Source organism: Diadema antillarum, unplaced genomic scaffold (assembly GCF_040938485.1).
Source record: "Diadema antillarum isolate AM-2024a unplaced genomic scaffold, OU_Dant_1.0 seq00000891_RagTag, whole genome shotgun sequence".
NCBI classification, from domain to species: domain Eukaryota; kingdom Metazoa; phylum Echinodermata; class Echinoidea; order Diadematoida; family Diadematidae; genus Diadema; species Diadema antillarum.
The window spans coordinates 1,306,468-1,325,408 of NW_027271755.1; the positions used below are offsets into that span (position 1 = coordinate 1,306,468).

General features: G+C 40.4%; 1 protein-coding gene across 1 annotated transcript in view; it reads left to right on the forward strand.

Annotated features, from left to right (window-relative positions):
• LOC139740957 (centrosomal protein of 112 kDa-like) overlaps positions 1-18,941 on the forward strand; it is a 45,568-nt gene that overhangs the window by 18,529 nt on the left and 8,098 nt on the right. The window contains exons 13-22 of the mRNA XM_071651544.1: positions 100-254; positions 2,992-3,121; positions 5,475-5,567; positions 8,855-8,994; positions 9,989-10,124; positions 11,061-11,168; positions 12,207-12,389; positions 13,362-13,505; positions 17,396-17,482; positions 18,045-18,107. Of these exons, the coding sequence (XP_071507645.1) occupies positions 100-254; positions 2,992-3,121; positions 5,475-5,567; positions 8,855-8,994; positions 9,989-10,124; positions 11,061-11,168; positions 12,207-12,389; positions 13,362-13,505; positions 17,396-17,482; positions 18,045-18,107 (1,239 nt within the window). The remainder of the gene's footprint in view (positions 1-99; positions 255-2,991; positions 3,122-5,474; positions 5,568-8,854; positions 8,995-9,988; positions 10,125-11,060; positions 11,169-12,206; positions 12,390-13,361; positions 13,506-17,395; positions 17,483-18,044; positions 18,108-18,941) is intronic.

Here is an 18,941-nt window from a genome sequence, read left to right on the forward strand (position 1 = left end):
CAGCTAGTACATGGCTTGCTGTAACTTCGATGCACTTAAGTGTCAAATTCTGCAAATTTTCTTGGTAAATCGCTATCCCTTATGATATTCACTTTCAAGGCAAATGTGATCCACGACCTAGAGGCCAAAGTTCACCAGCTCACGAAGGAGTCCGCCGATCAGAACGCAGCACAAACCCGGCTCTCAGAGGACAAGACAGAGACGGAGAGACGAGTAAAGATGCTAAACGTGGAGCTGGAGAACATCACCAAACGGTGGGATGCCAAAACTTTCACCTTTCTATTAACATCAATTTTCTTGCATCGAAAGGGAGTAGTCTTCCCTTCTAAGAGTTGCCCAATTCTTGGTACCACCAATGCACAGAAAACTTCTGCGCATGCTGAAGAGCCCTGTCACAGATGTACTGTGGGATTCCTCGGTGCCATCGTCGCTTCCGGTTGTCTCGCGCGCGTCGCAGTTCCCATATGATTCAATGGAGTTATTTGTCTGCTTTTACGTTGTTACTCCTTTTTTCTTGGCTATAATTCAACTTTAAAAGAGTTGAAAGTTTCTAAATTTTACTGATTTGCGGTCACTGGAGTAATTGTACACTACTGCAAGGCTTCACTGTGCTGGTCACATGATGGAAAGCAAAGAAATCTTCAACAAAAAATACCCCTGGATAAAGACAGAACGTGATCTGAGAGCATATGCAGTCAAAACCGGGGCAAGTTTGTCCCCTAAGCTGTCCAATAATGCATCTAAAACGCTGCTCTGCGCACTTAGATATTGGCGATACCCAGAATTTCCACCACATGAACAGAATATTACAAAATAAAGTTATCTCAAAACTGCTTGCCAGTGTAGTAGTGATAGATGAAAAGACTTTTCAAATGTGTTCTTTTTTTCTTCTTCTTTTTTTTTTGCCTCTGCCGTGGAGATTATGTTTTGGCCAGCATTTGTTTGTTTGTTGTTTGTTTGTCTGTCTGTTTGCAATATTACTTTCAAAAGTTGTAAATGGATTTTAATGAAACTTTCAGGGTAGTTCTGTTGTGATAAATGGAACAGTTAATTAGTGTTTGTTGGTGATTCAAATTAGGATCCAGATCCAGGATTTCTTAATACCCCCGTCACACTAGAGGCAGAATGAGCGGGAATGCTGTTGGAATGAAAATTCTTCCTGCCTTCCTGCATATTCGAAGTGCATTCTAAAAATTCAGACGACAGTCTGAATGCGTTCCAAACATTCTGGCCCATTCTTGTGGCCAGCTCGAATGTTTTAAGCATGCTTAAAACATTCGAGGAGCATTCGAAGTGGAGAAATATCGATTTTTATTCAAAAGGTTTCTAACTGGACTCTGATTGCATTCTAAATATTCCTACGGCATTCTAAATATTCTGACGGCATTCTAACAGCATTTGAAACAATCTGATCTCAATTGAGGGAGAATCGGAACGGTGTTGCACCTCAAATTCTGCCAAAATATCTCAAATGCTCAAATGCTTATACAATTACCCCCAGTTAAATACTGGTTAGTGAAAAGGTTAGAGTAAAGATTACGATTAGGGTAATCTTTAGAGGTAGAGTTTGGGTTAGGGTTGGGATTAGGTTAAGGATTAGGAGTAGGGTTAGGGTCACGGGAAGAGTCTTGGATAATTGCCCAGGGGGTAACTAGCCTAGACACTCTCTTTCAAGAAGGTCTTGCTGTAGGACAGCAATCTGTAGTAAAGCAATATGGTCCAAGGATGATTGGGTGGAGACTGGTGAAAATCACCATTTTATACGCTATCGGAGACCATTCCGGCGGAATTCTTGACACACACGGGATATTTGTGTTGCATTCTAAGTACATTCTAAGTGTATTACAAATTTTCGGGCTGCATTCTGTTTGAATTCGTGAACATTCAAAGTATATTTGGTAGCCATTCCTGGAACGTTCTGACAGCATTCAAAATGAGTTTGTACTGCATGCGAGACGTTTTCCGACCATCAAACTTCGGGCAGCAATCGAACTGCGCTCGTGCGGCATTCATAGTGCTTTCTAAAGATTCTGACCCCATTCTAACAGTATTCTGAATATTCCTACAGCGTTCCAAGTACATTCGAGCAGCATTCGAGAGCTAATTCATTCGGAATGTGCAAGAAGGATTAGAGAAGGATTCGAAGTCCATTCCAAGTATTCGAACTGCATTCCCTACCAAACTGTTAGAATTTGAATTTTTCTCCCGAATGTGGCACGAATTTGGAAAATCTTTAATTCCGGCTGGTTCTGCTTGATTCGTGCTGATTCCGAATAAGTGTGACGGGGGTATAAGGGATGTTGGCCCTAATGAGGCTGTAAATTTGGTGGAGCTTTGCACTTTCTAAGTGTTTTTAGCCTCTTTTATGCTGATGACTGTGTATATAGTCAAAATCTCTCTAGTGAATAAGACATTTGATCGTGAATTGATTGTTGCAATACATACATATCATAAAAATACCACTTTGAGCTGCTGTTAGCATCGTTTCTGCTTCTTCCTGAAGACCCTTGATGGTATATGAATGAACCAGAGGCTGGTGAAGAAAAACATGATTCTAAATTGATTAGAGTTTGAGATCATTGTGTCTAACCTGACTCCAGGACTTCTTCTAAGTACTGTATTTTATTTTATTTTTTTGTTAAGGTCAAACATATACAGATCCTAGACAGACAGAATAGAAAATATCAAGATTTTGCAAACAGCAAGTTATATCCATATGGGAAGTATTCAAGTCATACTTAGTGGATGACACCTAAGGGCTGATATTATCTTGCTAATTAAAAGAAACAAACAAACAAACAAACATCTCCAATGCTGTTTGTCCAAAGAGAAAATGGTGGAATTAATTATTTGCTTGCCTGATGTGTATCAGAATGGGTGGATATTTGATATTTTGTTTGCTGATTGCAATTATGTATATGGAGAATGAGAATGATGGAGGATGATATTTGTGAAGTGGAAAGACGTCTTGGTATCGCCTTTTGACTACAGCTACGTTGAGCTGGAGAAGCAATACGAGACGAGGAGAGATGACCACGAGAGGGAGGTGATGCACCTGAGAGGGAAGGCAGAGGCCAGGGTGGAGTTCTTGAAGGAGGAACACAGCTCTGCCTTTACCAAGGTATGGGGAGCCCCCCAACTGAGGTCTCCTAGAAGACCAATTAAAGCTAGAACACAGTTCTTGTAAGGGCTCAAAATTCATTTCACCAAATCAAATTTGCTAGCAATATATCAGAAACTTCTACCTAGAAACTTGCCTGGCTCATGCAATTTGCTGGATAATGAGCTATTTTTCGTAGTATTTTGAGATCAAATGTGTGAAATTATAAAATTTGGTGTACCAACTTTTATTCCTGAAGCCCTGTCCCCGCTCAGTAGTGAGTATGCAGAGCACTTGTGTATGTGATGATCGAATCATGTCCAAGCAGTAATATTGAATCGTGTGCAAAAACAAGCTGCAGGCTATTCACTCTCGCCCGTAGTAGATTCCTCTGTGGTTGATTAACTGTAAAACGAGGAATGTTCGTGTGCATTTTAATTTTGCAAATTTCGCGAGCGCCAAGATTCGCGAAATTAAAAGGCACGCGAAAGTTCTCGTCTACACTATATGCATTGAATGCCAGTGGCAATTTGCAAAAATTTCATGCTGAAAAAAGGCCGTCTGCTCCAATTCGCGAAAATTTCATGCCGCGAATATATTGTGTTTTACAGTATATTGTAATTGATGTAATCGAATATGAAAAATCATGCAACAACCCCGATCAGGTAGGCTGCGAGATTGTAGTACTTCCAGTGAAGCTTTTTGGCTAATATTTCGCATTTTCATCATTACGCAAGTGAAATTGTGTTATTACAGCATTATTGCACACATTTCTTATGCATTTGTGAATATCTTATAGCAAAAAACAACAGTTCTGCAGCCACATGAGAACTATGTTTTCACTTTAGCCTTTGATGTTTGCATTTAGTGTCCATTGGCACAGAAAACCCCTTAACGTTATACACACTGGTCAAAGTCAGGGGCACAGAAAGGGTTAGTACACTGCAGCAGCTACCTCCCTAACTAAACTACGTCATCAACCATCTAATTGTAAACGTCAGCAGCGTTGCATATATCTTACGTTTATATGACTGTTGCATATGTGTCTGTTTCCACATTTCATGTCGTGCACTAAACCAACACACACAGAATGAAAATAAATGGACTAAATGTACTGTTTATGCCATATATTTAGCGAGTCAAAATTTCCGCAAATCGGGACTTCCTGACGATTTCGCGAGTGGTTAAATTCGCAATCATGGAGTCATGTAGTAAATGGAGAAGTGTACACTGTATATTATGTGTACGTCACCTTCATATCTAGATCAGAGTCAATATTTTCACATGTCTTTAATTTCGCGAATAGCACCTGACTTGCGAAATTCGCAAAAATAAAAACTTCACAAAATATTTGGCGTATACAGTAGTTTAAGTGATAAGATATGTTAAGAAAATTACTATATAAACTTTGCTTTGGATTGATAATTACATATTGAACATAGATCCATACATTTTCAGGGTTTAGTATACATCTGTCACAAGCAGTTGAAAAGTAACACTAACTTGCTGTGAAAGGCAGTGTAGTTTGTCATATGGATAAGTAAGACAAAGTATTTAGAAATATTTTTTGTGTTATCCTATAGAAATATTGAAATTATTTGATTTATGAAGCTTGGAATGTAATTAGCAGTTGCCCAACACATCACTTCTGCTATGACATGTATAAAATGTCCCATACATGGCAAAATTTGAATTAACAGTGGAACTCTGCAATATTCATGGGGGTAATTTCTCTGAATTCTGAAATTGATATTCATTTGAGTTTCAACTCAAAGTAGTTGTCAAGTATTTGATGATGAAGTACTGTATACGCTATAATTTTCGCGTACATAAATTTTCGCTAATTGCTGCTGTCACACATTTTTGCGAGTGGTTAGATTCGCGATTGGGGGACCAGAGAAAATATGAAGTGGCAAAGAAAGTGTGAATTTTCAACTTACTAGCAAATAAGAATGATACTAGTTATACACTGCATGAAAAAAGCTTACCAAACTCTGCGAACTAGTAAGTTAGAATTCAACATTTTTGAAGTGGTTAAATCCATCGCGCTAGATTTCTGACGGGTGGTCCCCTTGCAATAATGGATTGGCTCTCTACAGTATTCGTACGTAGACGTGGACGTGCGTAAACAAGCTTAGCCAGTATGGTCTGTTCGGTATTAGCCGTGACATGGTATACTAGTACTGAAGTGTTCGTATCATCAAGGCAAGGGATTCATTTTGGAAGGTAATATTTTCGCGTGTTGTTAATTTCGCGAATAGCTCCCGACTCGCGAAATTCGCGAAAATAAAACCCCGCGAAATATATAGCGCATACAGTAGATGGCTAAAATATCTTTTTGTGTTTACGCTCTATATTCCTCCTGCATCAACAGCTGACTGAAAGCAACAAAGATTTAGAAGACAGAGTCCATGAACTGAGGCAAGCATTACAAGACAGTGAGCTCAGCAGACAGAGACAAACTAGGGTGAGTGTCTTGCAGAGAAGGATATTGTGCTACTGCAAGAGCAGAAGTTTTTCCATGGGTAATTTGCACTCGGTTGATTAGTAGTCAAGGTGCAGGGACCCAGAAAAAATGACTTCGTTCAACCCACCCCTCAGAAAAGGTTTGACTTCATGGGGTGGTCGGTTGGACCCTCTGGAACACCCCTAGGTAGTATGTGACTCCAAATTGTGGTATCCATGAAATTTTACCGGCCACTTAAGTTGCGACAAGACCTTATTCTTCGAGAAAGAGTCTGCGCACGCTAAGACCACTACACGTACCACTAGCTCTGCTACAGGCGCCAATGCCAGTGGTGCGTGTAGTAGTCTTAGCGGATACAGACTTTTTAGGTCACAAATGAGGGTTTTTGCCTGCAAACTAACATTTCACGCCAAGCTGGGGTCGGTGTAGTGTAGTTTCTAGACGTTTTTATTTCGTGTTTATTTCTCCGAGTTGAAGTAAGAAGAGTGAGAGCACATACCCAGTGATTGCGACGCCACAACCGTTTTTTGTCGCAATCACTGGGTATGCACCCTCACTTGGCTTAGCGCAATACAGCGGGCTTCTGCACAATACACAAGCTGCAACTCAGAGAAATAAAGACGAAATAAAAGCGGCTAGAAATTAAGACTAGGGTCAGTAATGCTTGTTGCTATTGGGGCACTGAAAATGACAAACTTATCACAGTTCTTGCACTTATTTCATGAAAAATTCATCAAAACTGCATAAAACTATATATGTACGCGTTGCTAGAGATGTCAGCAAAACAGTGGGATTCATTGTAAGTTATAATATTGTGCATGGTAACCATGGTAACAGGATGCCTACAGGTGATTGGTAACCCCCCCCCCAAAAAAAAAAAAATATATATATATATATATATACTATACATTATATATATCTGGAATGTAGACAGATTTGTTTCTTCTGCCTTTCGTGCACATCACCCATTGTAGACCTACCTCAACACTGTTAAATTAGCCTGGATAAAAGGGAAAAGACGCCCAAGAGTTTTCCCTCATTGTCTCCTTAGCATTAATTCATTACTGCACGTTTTGATACAAATTTACATATCATGAATTTTTCATTTTATTATATATATATATATATATATATATATATATATATATATATATATATATATATATATATACAAAAGCTAACAAACACAAAAGTACGTTTAATTCTTTGGTGGATAATCCAGCGCATGTGTGTATTCCTTCTTTACAAAGAAATGTATCTGCATTCTTGAATAAACTTCTTTTACGAACATGAACAATTATTGCTTTCCTCTGCTCTCTTCCAGGATTGTTTTGCATAACCATCGCTCTGTTAATGCTCAAAAGAGCTAACATTAGAATATAATTGGCTTTGCTCTCTGTATTCACCTATATTTTTAAGGGAAATTTGTGTCCATACATTACTAAAAACTACATTTGCCTATGTACTTTGAAGTCAAATTTGTGTTGGAAGTACGACGGATGCAACTTTTTCATGCATTTTACTATTCGAAAATGATATCTTTCTTTCAATGGCTGTTTATTATGCCTTTGTTTACAAATATTGCTGTAACTTGAGAATGCTTCAGTATATTCTTCACATGAGTTGTACACAAAATATGCAAAAGGAAGGACATGCTCATTCAGCTTTTTGAAATTATGGGCTTTAGTTTTTGAGTTATTAACAGCTGAATCATGATTGGATAATACTAGTTGCCTTGGCAGCAGAAGATTTTTTTTTTTTTACAATAGTCAATAAAAAGGTTTTTTTTTTAATTGCATCTATAAAATTAAAAAAAAATCATAGTTTGCAGCAGTAGGAAGCATTTTGGGGGTTACCAATCACCTGTAGGCATCCGGTAACCATGGTAACTATGTACAATATTATAACTTACATTGAATCCTACTGTATTGCCGACATCTCTAGCAACGTGTACGTATGAAGTTTTATGCAGGTTCGATGAATTCTTCATGAAATAAATGCAAAAACTGTGATAAGTTTGGTATTTTCAGTGCCCCAATAGCGACAAGCGTTACCGACCCTAGTCTTTATTTCTAGTCGTTTTTATTTCGTCTTTATTTCTCTGAGTTGCAACTTGTGTATTGGGCAGAAGCCCGCTGTATTGCGCTAAGCCGGGTGAGGGCACATACCCAGTGATTGCGATTCGGGCGTCGCAATCACTGGGTATGCGCTCTCACTCTGCTTACTTCAACTCGGAGAAATAAAGACGAAATAAAAACGTCTAGAAACTACACTATACCGACCCCCAGCTTGGTGTGAAAAGTTAGTTTGCAGGCAAAACCCTTGTTTGTCGAAGAAAAAGTATGCGTGCGCTAAGACTACTACACGCACCACTGCACTGGCGCATGTAGCAGTGCTAGTGGTGAGTGTAATAGTCTTGGCGTGCGCAGATCCCTTTGCATTTGTTCCAACAAATTATGATGAAAAATGGCCAGTAAAATTCTACTGACACCACAATTTGGAACCACATACTACCTTGGGATGTTCATGGAGGTCCCATTTACTACCCTGTCTGGTCAAACCTTTTCTGCGGGGTGGGTTGAACGAATTCCTTAATTAAGCCTCCTACAGGAATTAGCGCCTTGACTATAGATGAATATTGGCTATTTTGAATTCTTCAAAATCAAAACATAACATGGCATAGACATACTTGGAACACAGAACAAGCACAAAAGAAAAAAAAAATGTGTGTTTTTATTTATGCCCAAGTTTTTTGGTCGCAAGTTTTTTGTTGTAGCAAATGCAAACAGAAGGAAACTGACCAGAAATGAATATAATTTATTAATGGAAACAGTGAAATTTCCACTTTTACATTGCTCGATATATTTTTAGTGGTTACTCTGGGTAACTGAGATTGTGTTATGATGTTGATGATGATGTTGATGATGATGTTGATGATGAAGTTGATGATGATGATGATGATAATGGTGGTGGTGATGGTGATGATGATGGTGATGGTGATGATAATGGTGGTTGTGATGATGATAATGGTGATGGTGGTGAAGATGATAAAGATGGTGATGGTAATGACAATAATAATGATGGTGGTGGTGATGATAATGGTTGTAATAGTGATGATGGTCATCATGATGATCATGTGGATGGCATTGTGAAGGGTTGTTAATATCACTATTGCATCCTAATTGTAATAATTTGTGTTTTCATTTTCATCATTATCATCACGTGGATAATTAATCTGCAGAGAGAGCTAGAAGCTGAGTGTATGCCTTCTTCATTTCCTCCCACAGGAGCTTGAGAGTGAGCACAAGCAGGAGTGTCTCCACCAGGAGCAGCTGAGTGAGAGGAGGCTGCAGGGGCTGAGGTCGCAGCTAGAGCTGGAGAAGGAAGACTTGGAGAGGCAGCTCCGTCAGGCCCAGAACGCCAACCAGTGAGTCGCGGGCAGGGACCAGTCTGGCACTGTGGTTGTGGTGGTGGTGATGATGGTGGTGATGGTGGAGGTGGTGGTGGTGGTGGAGATGGTGGTGATAGTGGTAATGGTGGTGGTAGTGGTGCTGATGGTGGTGATGGTAGTAGTGGTGGTGTTGTTGGTGATAGTGCTGTCGATGGTGAGGGTGGTGAGGGTGGTGGTGGTGGTAGTAGTGGTATTAGTGGTGGTGATGATGGTGGTAGTGCAAGTGGTGATGGTGGTGGCGGTGGCGATCATGATGGTGAGGGTGATGGTGAGGGTGATGGTGGTGGTGGTTGTGGTGGTTGTGGTGGTGGAGATTGTAGACTCTTAACCCCTTGAAGGCTAGTCCCACATACACTCTGGCAGGTGTCTATGGGAAATGCATATTATAGCAAAATTAGCATGTCCTCAGCGGGGTAAGCAGAAAGTCACCAGGTTTGATTCTGGCTCAGCATATTGGTTCTTCCAATTAAGTGCTGCTTGAATTTGCACACTCCACACAAAGAACAAATTCTGATGTTTGCTTTTGTTTTATAGCTCTGCTTTTCTGAGCTGGAATTTTTGTACACTTGAATCTAGATTGCTGTCCTGTATATGATTGCGCCTACTACTAGCATTACACTATTTCTTTGTGCATACAGATCCATCTTTCTTTTTCACTAATGAATAAAGTATATTATTTTGCATTGATATATGTAGGTATATATAGGTATATGTATGTATGTATGTATGCATATATGTTGTATGTCTGTATGTTTGTATGTGTGTGTGTATGTATGATTGTAGCCACTGTATTAATCTATTGTTTGTGTAAATGTGTGTATGTTTATATAAACTGAGGTACTCTAAATGTTAGTAGTAGAGTATGCATGATTAAGGGACTTTGAATTGTTGATACATTGGTGAGATGTCATTTTGATGTTGCATCTGATAAAAAAACAACAACAACAATCTTGTTTCTCTCACCATGAAGAGACAAAGAGGAACAGCTGAAGAGACTGAAGGAGGTCCAGAGGTTGCAGGCCCAGCAGGCTGAAAGGGCGCTGGAGGAGTTCAAGACCCAGGTGGAGCACAACTCTGGCAGGATGTTTGATGAGATGAAGACCCAGGTAGGTGTGTGCCTGCCATCTCCGTGCCTCTGTGGGAATGAGACTTGTCCCCGGAGCACTTGGCATTTACTACCAAATTTTGACATTCTGAAAAGGGAGAAATAATAGCCTCTAACCTTCTTTCCCCAAAATTGAGATGACTCTGCGGTAAGGAAGAAAAAGGTAAAAACCATCTGTTTAATAATTTTCTGTGCTATGGCAGAGACAGTAGGGTTCTTGAATCATCTTTTTACCAACTTGTTTGTATTGATGAGAGTTGAGAAAGAATTAGGACAGTTCTTTTTTCAGTGTATGCCTTGTCACAATTAAAGTTTTGTTACAGTCACAGGTCTGTTACATTGAAAGTTCTGTTACATTAAAAGTCTTGAATTATGATGATAGTTCTATTTTTGAGAAAGTTCCGTTATGAAAATCTGGTTGCAGTGAAAGCTGTCTTTGAAGGAAGTGTCTACGGCCATTTCAATGGAAATTCTTCTAAATAGAAGGTTCTGGACTCATTGACAGTTCTGTCACAGTAAATGCTCTGTTCGCATACAATAGGGAGCTGTAGATTTTCGCGACGGAGACGTTCAGAGGGAAAAAATACCTATTCTGAGCATGCGCTAAAACGCGCATCAAGTCGATCTATTCATAGCTTGCGTCGTCTGGGTTTTTTTGCTATGCGTTCTGTGCTACTTTTACGTCCACTCGATGCATGACATAGAGAGCTACTTCATGCACCAATCATATGGGGGCGGCATTTTATTTTTTTTATAGGTTGTGTCTCAGCGTAATCTAAAGCTACTTTTCAACACGACGCAGGGAAGAGGAGAACGTCCAGCTCAAGCGTTGTCTCAAACGTCCTCGCCGCAAATCTAAAGCTCCGTAATGTAAGTTCTGTGACAACGATAGCTCTGCTAAAGTGAAGTGTTCTCCTTCTCTCATGTGTCTCATAAGATGGCCAAGGTGGAAGCTGACCTAGCGACCTCCAAGGAGCTGAGAGAGAGGCAGTTGGAAGAGTTTACCAAGCAAAGAGAAGAGGAGCGCAGGGCCCACCAGCGACAGGTTGGATTGTTTTCTTTCAATTTCAATTTATTATTCCCCCGCATACACAAAGCGTATAAGGGGATATATAGGAATCAGCATGTGGTCGGTCGGGCGGTAGGGCTGTCCGTTGCAAATCTTGTTTTCATATTTTTGAAGAAAGTGACACATAAAAAAATACAAGTACCATGGTATACAATACAAAAATAATAACGTACAAATTAGGGGAAACCATCACATGAATGTGCAACTGGCTCAATATGGAAATGTACACAAAAGTCTGTTTAAAACTAGTATTGGACTATATTCAAAGTACAAGAAATATGATGGGGTCTTTGTAAAAGCAAGCTTGTTTAGTCATAGGTTGCCGAAAAAAATCATGTGTAGGGAGGAAATATGAAGCGTGGATATCTATGTAGACCATATGATTAAAAAAAAAACAAAGAGAAAGACAAACTTTCATTACAATATAAGACACAGAGAACTGCATAGGGGCGAATAAGAATAATAAATGAATTTCATAAACTCTGTGCATGCACAGCGAGTATCCACCAAAAAAAAGTGCAACATTTGGGGCAGTTTTGCAAACATGTTCCTGTGATAACAGCATAAATGAACAGCTGTCACCCAATTAATGTAATATTTGCTTCATCCTGTTTTGTGGCATTTTGTGCCTTTGGCGTGGATTACACCCTCTGAAAAATATTGCAATATTGCAGAGAGTGAAACTAGTAAACTGTGTACACAAAATAACTGGATATGGCTAAACTCTTGCATTAGAGCATATCATACTCCGAGTTTGGGGGCGGGAGTGTGATTTACTCTACAAAGTGCCCTGCGCAATGTTTCCCCAAGTGCTGAATTACACTTGATTAGTGGGCGTCCTAGTACGAATAATGCAGTATTGCGGCAATATGGTATTTTCACCCTATATTTTGAACTGCAGTGAGGAAAAAATAGAAAGGAAATGTCTTGTGGGTATCAATGCTGCAGATCAAGGATGCGAAGATCCTCACCTCAGTAGTCCAACAAAATGTGCCACATTGTCGTCCGATGCAGATCTCTGAGCTGGAGCTGAGCCACCAGCGGGAGCGGGCGAGCCTGCTGGAGCAGTGCCAGGAGGAGAAGGAGCGGGTGGGGGAGGAGCAGGAGGCCCTCCTGGTGTCCACCAGGGAGGGCCTGGAGCAGCGGCTGCAGCTGGTGGAGGGGCGCGCCCAGGAGCAGCAGAAGAGGGATGCTGGGGTGAGGAGGAAGGGGGTGTTTGGTGTGGTGGGGAGGGCGTCTTTACACCCCTGACCACATTCTTGGGTTACAGAACATTAAAGGAGAATGCAACCCTCTTACATACAGTTAACAACAAAATTATTCATACCCCTGGGAAAATTTTAGTTTAGAGCAGATTTTTTGCAAGTAAAGGATGGAGCGATGGTGATTGGGTGTTATATCTCAACATTTCTATTGTTATGCAAATGAGGTGAAACTGGAATTAATGTCAATTTATAGAGGACAAATAAGTATAAAAAGTTAACACCCAATCACCATCACTCCATCCTTCACTTGTAAGAAATCTGCTCAAAACTAATAATTTCTCAGGGGTATGAATAATTTTGTTGTTAACTGTATATGTGAATTTAGGAAATGCAGGAATATTAGCAGAACACATCAGCAAAGTGTGAGGAAAATTTGACAATCCACTAAAAATTTATCAATTTTTAAAGCTTTGGTGCAGCCATCGCTTAATGAGAAGACTACAACCCTTTGTGACATCACATATGGACAATGCTACAAAGAAAAATTCAACATATTTTCACTTTCCTAGCATACTGAAAGACCACTTGATTTACCTCTTTAAGAAAGCAGGGAAATAATATTACCCCTAACATGCCCGTTCTTTTACGTCAGCAACAAGTCGGGGAATGTGTGCTTGACAGAAAAAAAAAATCTAATTTACATGTTCCATTTTCCCTTTTTTACAATGGGCCTGCAGGGTTTCTCACTAGCACTGTGACTGCCGTGACAAATTTTTGTCAGTCTAGAAGTCTGACATGGCATCCACAGCAATCACTTTTTGTCATGTTTGCACATCCCGTCCCCATGCGTTGTCTGGTATCCATCCCATTTTGTCCCCGTTGGCCTGAAACGTGATTGCCGTGGCCGCCGGGAACATGGCGTAAACGTAGCATTACCCTTTGATATTCCTCCCCCCACCATCAGACCATCTCTGAGCTGGAGCGTCAGCTGAGGGAGGTGAAGGAGGAGATTCTGCAGGGAGACTCGCTGAGGAAGCAGCAGCTGGTAGAACTGGGTCTACTCCGGGAGGAGGAGAGACAGAAGGTGCAAAGGGAGCACGAGACAGAGGTCAGTCTTTGGTGGATGAAAATGGGGTGGAAGGAGATCCGTACAGATTGCATTACACAAATGCAAACAGAAAAACTGACCAGAAATGAATATGATTTATTAGTGGAAAATTGAGCAAAGAAAATGGGATTCCATCCTAATGGCATCCCATTTTCTTTGCTCAATTTTCACTAAAGATTATTTTATGTGAGATATAAGAGAGACAGAAGGTACAGAGGAATCATTGGATGGAGGTCAGTCTTTGGTGGAAGAAAATGAGGTGGAGGGGGGCTTGTATGGATTCTATTAGAGAAAGATGGAGAATAAAGTGGCGATAGTAGAGAGGGTGACTCAACATTTGCTTGTGCAACAGTTGCTACAGTCTTATTTTCCCGAGGACGTAGGGTTAGGATTGTGACAGGGTCTTAGGTTTAGTTTCATGTGAGGATTATGGTTAGGTTTATGTTTGACTTAGCATGCAGATATTTCATGGGAGCATTTATTGCAGGAACAAATGTCATGGAACCAGAACAGACAGGAGGTACAGAGGGAACATAAGATGGAGGTCAGTCTTTGGTGGAAGAAAATGAGGTGAAGGGGATTTGTAGGGATTGTATTGTGAGTCATGTAAGAGTGATAGAGTGAGAGAGAATAGAGTGGAGATGGGAGAGATAGAAGGTACAGAGGGAACATGAGACGGAGGTCAGTCTTTGGTGGAAGAAAATGAGATGGAAGGGGGTTCTTATGGAGGGATGAAGAGTTGAACAGAGACAAGATGCTCAGAGAAACGTGTTAGCTGCCAGGTGCATGATTTAATAGACAAGTTCACCTTACCATATGTGTGGATTGCATGAATGCAGCAATATTTGTAGAACAAGGTTGATGTGATGAGATATGCAATGACAGTAGTGTCGCTCATACCGGAACTATGAGGATAGCTCAAAGTAGTCATGAAAAATGATGTATACATATATGTAATATCACTATCTAGTGCACCTCCTACATCAGCTGTACAGTCATGCGGATAAACTGAAAACTATCTCCACCTTGGTAGTTACAGACTTTTCGAAAGCGTTCGACCTCATCAATCATAACATCGCATTAAACAAACTGTACGTCATGGGTGCCCGTCCATCACTCATCCCTTGGATTAGCAGTTTCCTTGACGGAAGACGGCAGATGACCAGATACAATGGTGCCCTATCCGCACCATTGACTCCTTCTGGAGGTGTACCGCAAGGGACAAGACTAGGGCCGCTCATCTTCCTCGCTATCATCAACGACGCTCTCTTGTCTACCCCGTCTGTCGGTAGGTGGAAATACGTCGACGACCTGACATTTGTTGAGAGCCTTCGCGTGAACGAGGAAAGCGCCATGCAGGGTGTCCTGAACGAGTTCCAAGATTGGTGTTCTGTTAATAGCCTCAGTGTAAACCCATCTATTAGTGTAAAGCAATGCGTATCTCATTTACACGAGACGTGCTACCACCAACACCATCGGAGTTTAAGCTGAACGATGCCACTCTGGAAGAGGTCGAGGAGCTTAAGCAACTTGGTGTGATACTTCAGAGGGACCTCCGATGGCAGAGTCACATCCAAGACATCACCAAGAGAGCCTCTCGAAAGTTCTACGTCATCCGCACGCTAAAACGTTTCCGTGCCTCCACCGAGGATCTCATGACCATCTACACATGCTATGTTCGCCCCTTGTTGGAGTACTGTGTACCTGTCTGGCATTCTTCCATCACCGCCCAGCAGAGTGCAGAACTTGAGCGGGTACAGAAAAGAGCACTCCGAATCATCCTGGGAGATAGATACCTGAACTATGATTCTGCTCTGCAGCAAAGCGGACTCACAACCCTGTACCAACGACGTGAGGATCTATGCTTGAATTTCGCTCTGCCTCTCTTCAAACACTTCAGAGACTGGTTTCCTGAGATGCAGAGCTCTAAAAGACGCCTTAGGCGCAGTGAGAGATTGAGGGAATACAGATGTAGAACTGAAAGACTGAAAAACAGTGCGATGCCTTACTTTGTGAGAATGATCAATGCACGATTTATGTGAATCAATAACAAAGGTTATCATGATCATCAAACTCATACCAGATATGATGCCGGATAAGTTTGAATAATGTTGAATATGGGTGCGGTCCGGCAAGGTCAACAGTTTAACGTTCATGTATTTTCTCTTATAAGCACTACACACAAAGTATTGCGGTGTACTCTTCCTTTCCATCTCTCTCTATCTCTCTCCCCCCCCCCCCTCACCCCTATCTCTTCCTCTTTCTCCTTCCTTCTCTTTCCCCCTCTCTCTTTCTTGCTTTCCCACCCCTCTCCCCTCCTCTCCTTCTCTACCGCCTGCAACATTGTGAGACTCTTTGATAGAGAATTATATACTTACATTACCTGGAAGATTTATACCAATGCAATATTTTTGATATGTTGAGAATGACTAATATATAATTATTTTTGTAATTTTACAGTATATGTATACATTTTTACTGAAAATGTTTTTTTTTTCCTCTCTTTTTACTTCCCCTGGCAGCCACAATTTTTTTTTTTTATAGCAATATTCTACGAATATCAGTTTACTTGGAAAACACACAACTCTGTCTCTTCCTCTTTCTCTTTATTTCTCTCCCCATCTCTCTTTCTTGCTTTCCCACCCCTCTCCCCTCCTCTCTTTCTGTACCGCCTGTAACATTGTGAGACTCTTTGATAGAGAATACTTACAATACTTGGAAGATTTACAGCAGTGCAATATTCTTGTTATGTTGAGAATGACCAATATATTACTATTTTTGTAATTTTATAATATACGTATACATTTTTATTGGTAATGTTTTCTTCTTTTCCTTTTCACTTACCCCGCCAGCCACAATTTTCTTTGTGCTAAGTAATATCCAACCAATATTACCTTACTTGGAGAACATACAACCTTTCAACAGGTTTGCGCAGCCATTTTTTTTTTCAGTGGTAACTGTTGATAATTTGAAGTTGTTCATTTGATACTGTTTTTAATTCCCGGAGATATATTATGAGAGTATATGAGAGTACATTGTATATTAGGCATATTTTATGATATCACACTGCATCAGATTATCTTATGATGCAGAATCTATAATTTTGTTGTCCTTTCATCAATATTTGTAGACATTCATTACATTGTACATTTGACTGTTTGTAAACATTGTGTGATCAAAACACAGTTTAAGTGTGACGAATGTACACATATAATCAGTAATGCCGTGTGGTGGGAGAATGAGAATTTGTAGTGTCTGTATGTGTTTATGTGTGTGAGAGTCACTTATTGGATGTGATGAAGAGATGATTGTGTGTATGTGTTTATGAGTGTACCTGTGTTTGCGCGTGCGTGTGTGTTTGTGAGAGAGAGGGAGGGGAAAGATGTGAATACAATGTAAGAAAAGGAAGTAACCGCATGGGTCCCTTTTGATCAGTTTATGTTTATTCGTCACGTACAGTGTGTTGAATGTAGTGAATGTAATATATTTTATAATGAATAATGTTGTAAATGATGTTAATTGTTATTTTTTAAATAGTGATGAATGATTTGAAAATTGTAAATACTTTCTTTTTTCAATCAACCATGTATTGTGTGAACAAATGTTGCAATTCAGCCTTTTGGCTGCGAGAACATTTCATTTAATAAACCATACCATACCATACCATAATATATTAATGAAAAAAACAAATGATAACTGAATGTGTCTCATCACATCATCTTACTGTGGAATGAGAAAGTACCTGTTATATCTGCTGTTGTTGGTTTGGTTTTTTTATTACGGTCACTTTCAGTGTGGTTATGAAGAATGGAGAAAGCTGTTCCAAGTAGGTGGTATTCAGGGCAGTCTTTATGTTTTGTGGGTATTTTTTTTTTCCGTATACCATGTAGGTAAGGCAGCTGAGATCGGAGATGGACCAGTACAGGATATCTCTGCAGAAAGAGCACAGCGTTCAGATGGATCAAGCATTAAAGCAGGTGAGCATTGCGGGTGTGTGTGAACTGAACTCTGTGGGGGTGTTTCGTCTGACTGTATGACATGCTTATGCTAACACTTGAGAGGTAGCACTGTTCATACTTCATGATTTAATCTGCTGTAATATTGAGGAGCAGCTCTTGATCTGCTAGTATTTTGAATGTGAATCGTTCATGTTGTGCCTTAAAGAGTGGACAAGTTTAATTTACTAATAAAAAAAATTATGAGGGTGTAATGTGTCTCAGGGGGAAAATGAACTCTAAAAGCCTATGTTTCACATGATGACCGATGAATGTGATATACATGTCTGTAGCAAAAGGTGATATTGATTTGTTTATATAAGCAGATCAAATATTCTGATTTGTTTTTGAATCTCTAAATCTATTGCTGACTTATCATATTGTCCAGTGTAGAAACCATGTAGTATATGATAGATAGGTGTTCTACGTGTATACATGTACAGTATGTACGCATGCATGTAGGAATGTTGTGTGTCGGCATTTTTGGAGACATTACAGAATAGCATTCCAATAATGATTCTCCGATCTTTTTTTTTTTTTTCAGACAAACGACCGCTTGAAAGACATTGAGAGGGACTATTCAAACAGGCTTGACCAAGCTTCGGGGGTAAGTTGGATTCACATCACATAGTCTCAATCATCCAAATTCAGAAAGGATAGTTTCAATCAAGTCTTTGGTTTGTGTTTCGTCCATATACTGAAACAAATCATTGCATACATGATGTGCATACATGATGTGTCACAGAAAATTTGTGCATTTTGAATTGTCATAGTCCATGGACTAGGGTGAAACCACCTTTGTGAATTTTTCCAATATGTATAGTGTGGTTGTTTAGGTCTGTTGCAGATCAAAATGCATGGAGATTCTCTTGTTTCCAGCTTATGTTTAGACAATATTGCACTGTAGGCAGACTCTTCCCTACCAAAAGCGCCTAAATTTGCCCATCACCATTTTTACCAAATTACAAGAATTCTCCCTTAGGCTGCTGTCTGGCAATCCAGTATTTCTTGTGTGCCATCTATTGTGAACAACATGTTACTGAACCCAGTGTTGTAGAATTCTCATCATTGATGTGGTCATCTTTAAGGCCGTGTCACACCACTACGCGGGCTTGTGGCGAGGAGGTAGTTTCCAGCACGCAGAAGATTTTCAGCGGGCGAACAAGAATGTTTGCAATTTTCATTCATGCCTTGTCATACCATACGGGGGAACTTCTGCGGCTTGACTTGCGGGGAAACAAATTTACTCCCCGGAGCTCTCCGCAGTTGGTCCGCACCTGACAGTATCTAGCGCGTAGTTGCCCGGAGGTGCTCACGCAAGTCTGATTTAACCGCAGCCAAGTTTTGAGCATGTCCAAAACTTTTTCCGGGTGAGTCGCGGGAATGCCCGTAGAGGTCCACGCAGAACGCCAGTAGGAGACCCTTAGCGGCAGTACTTCCC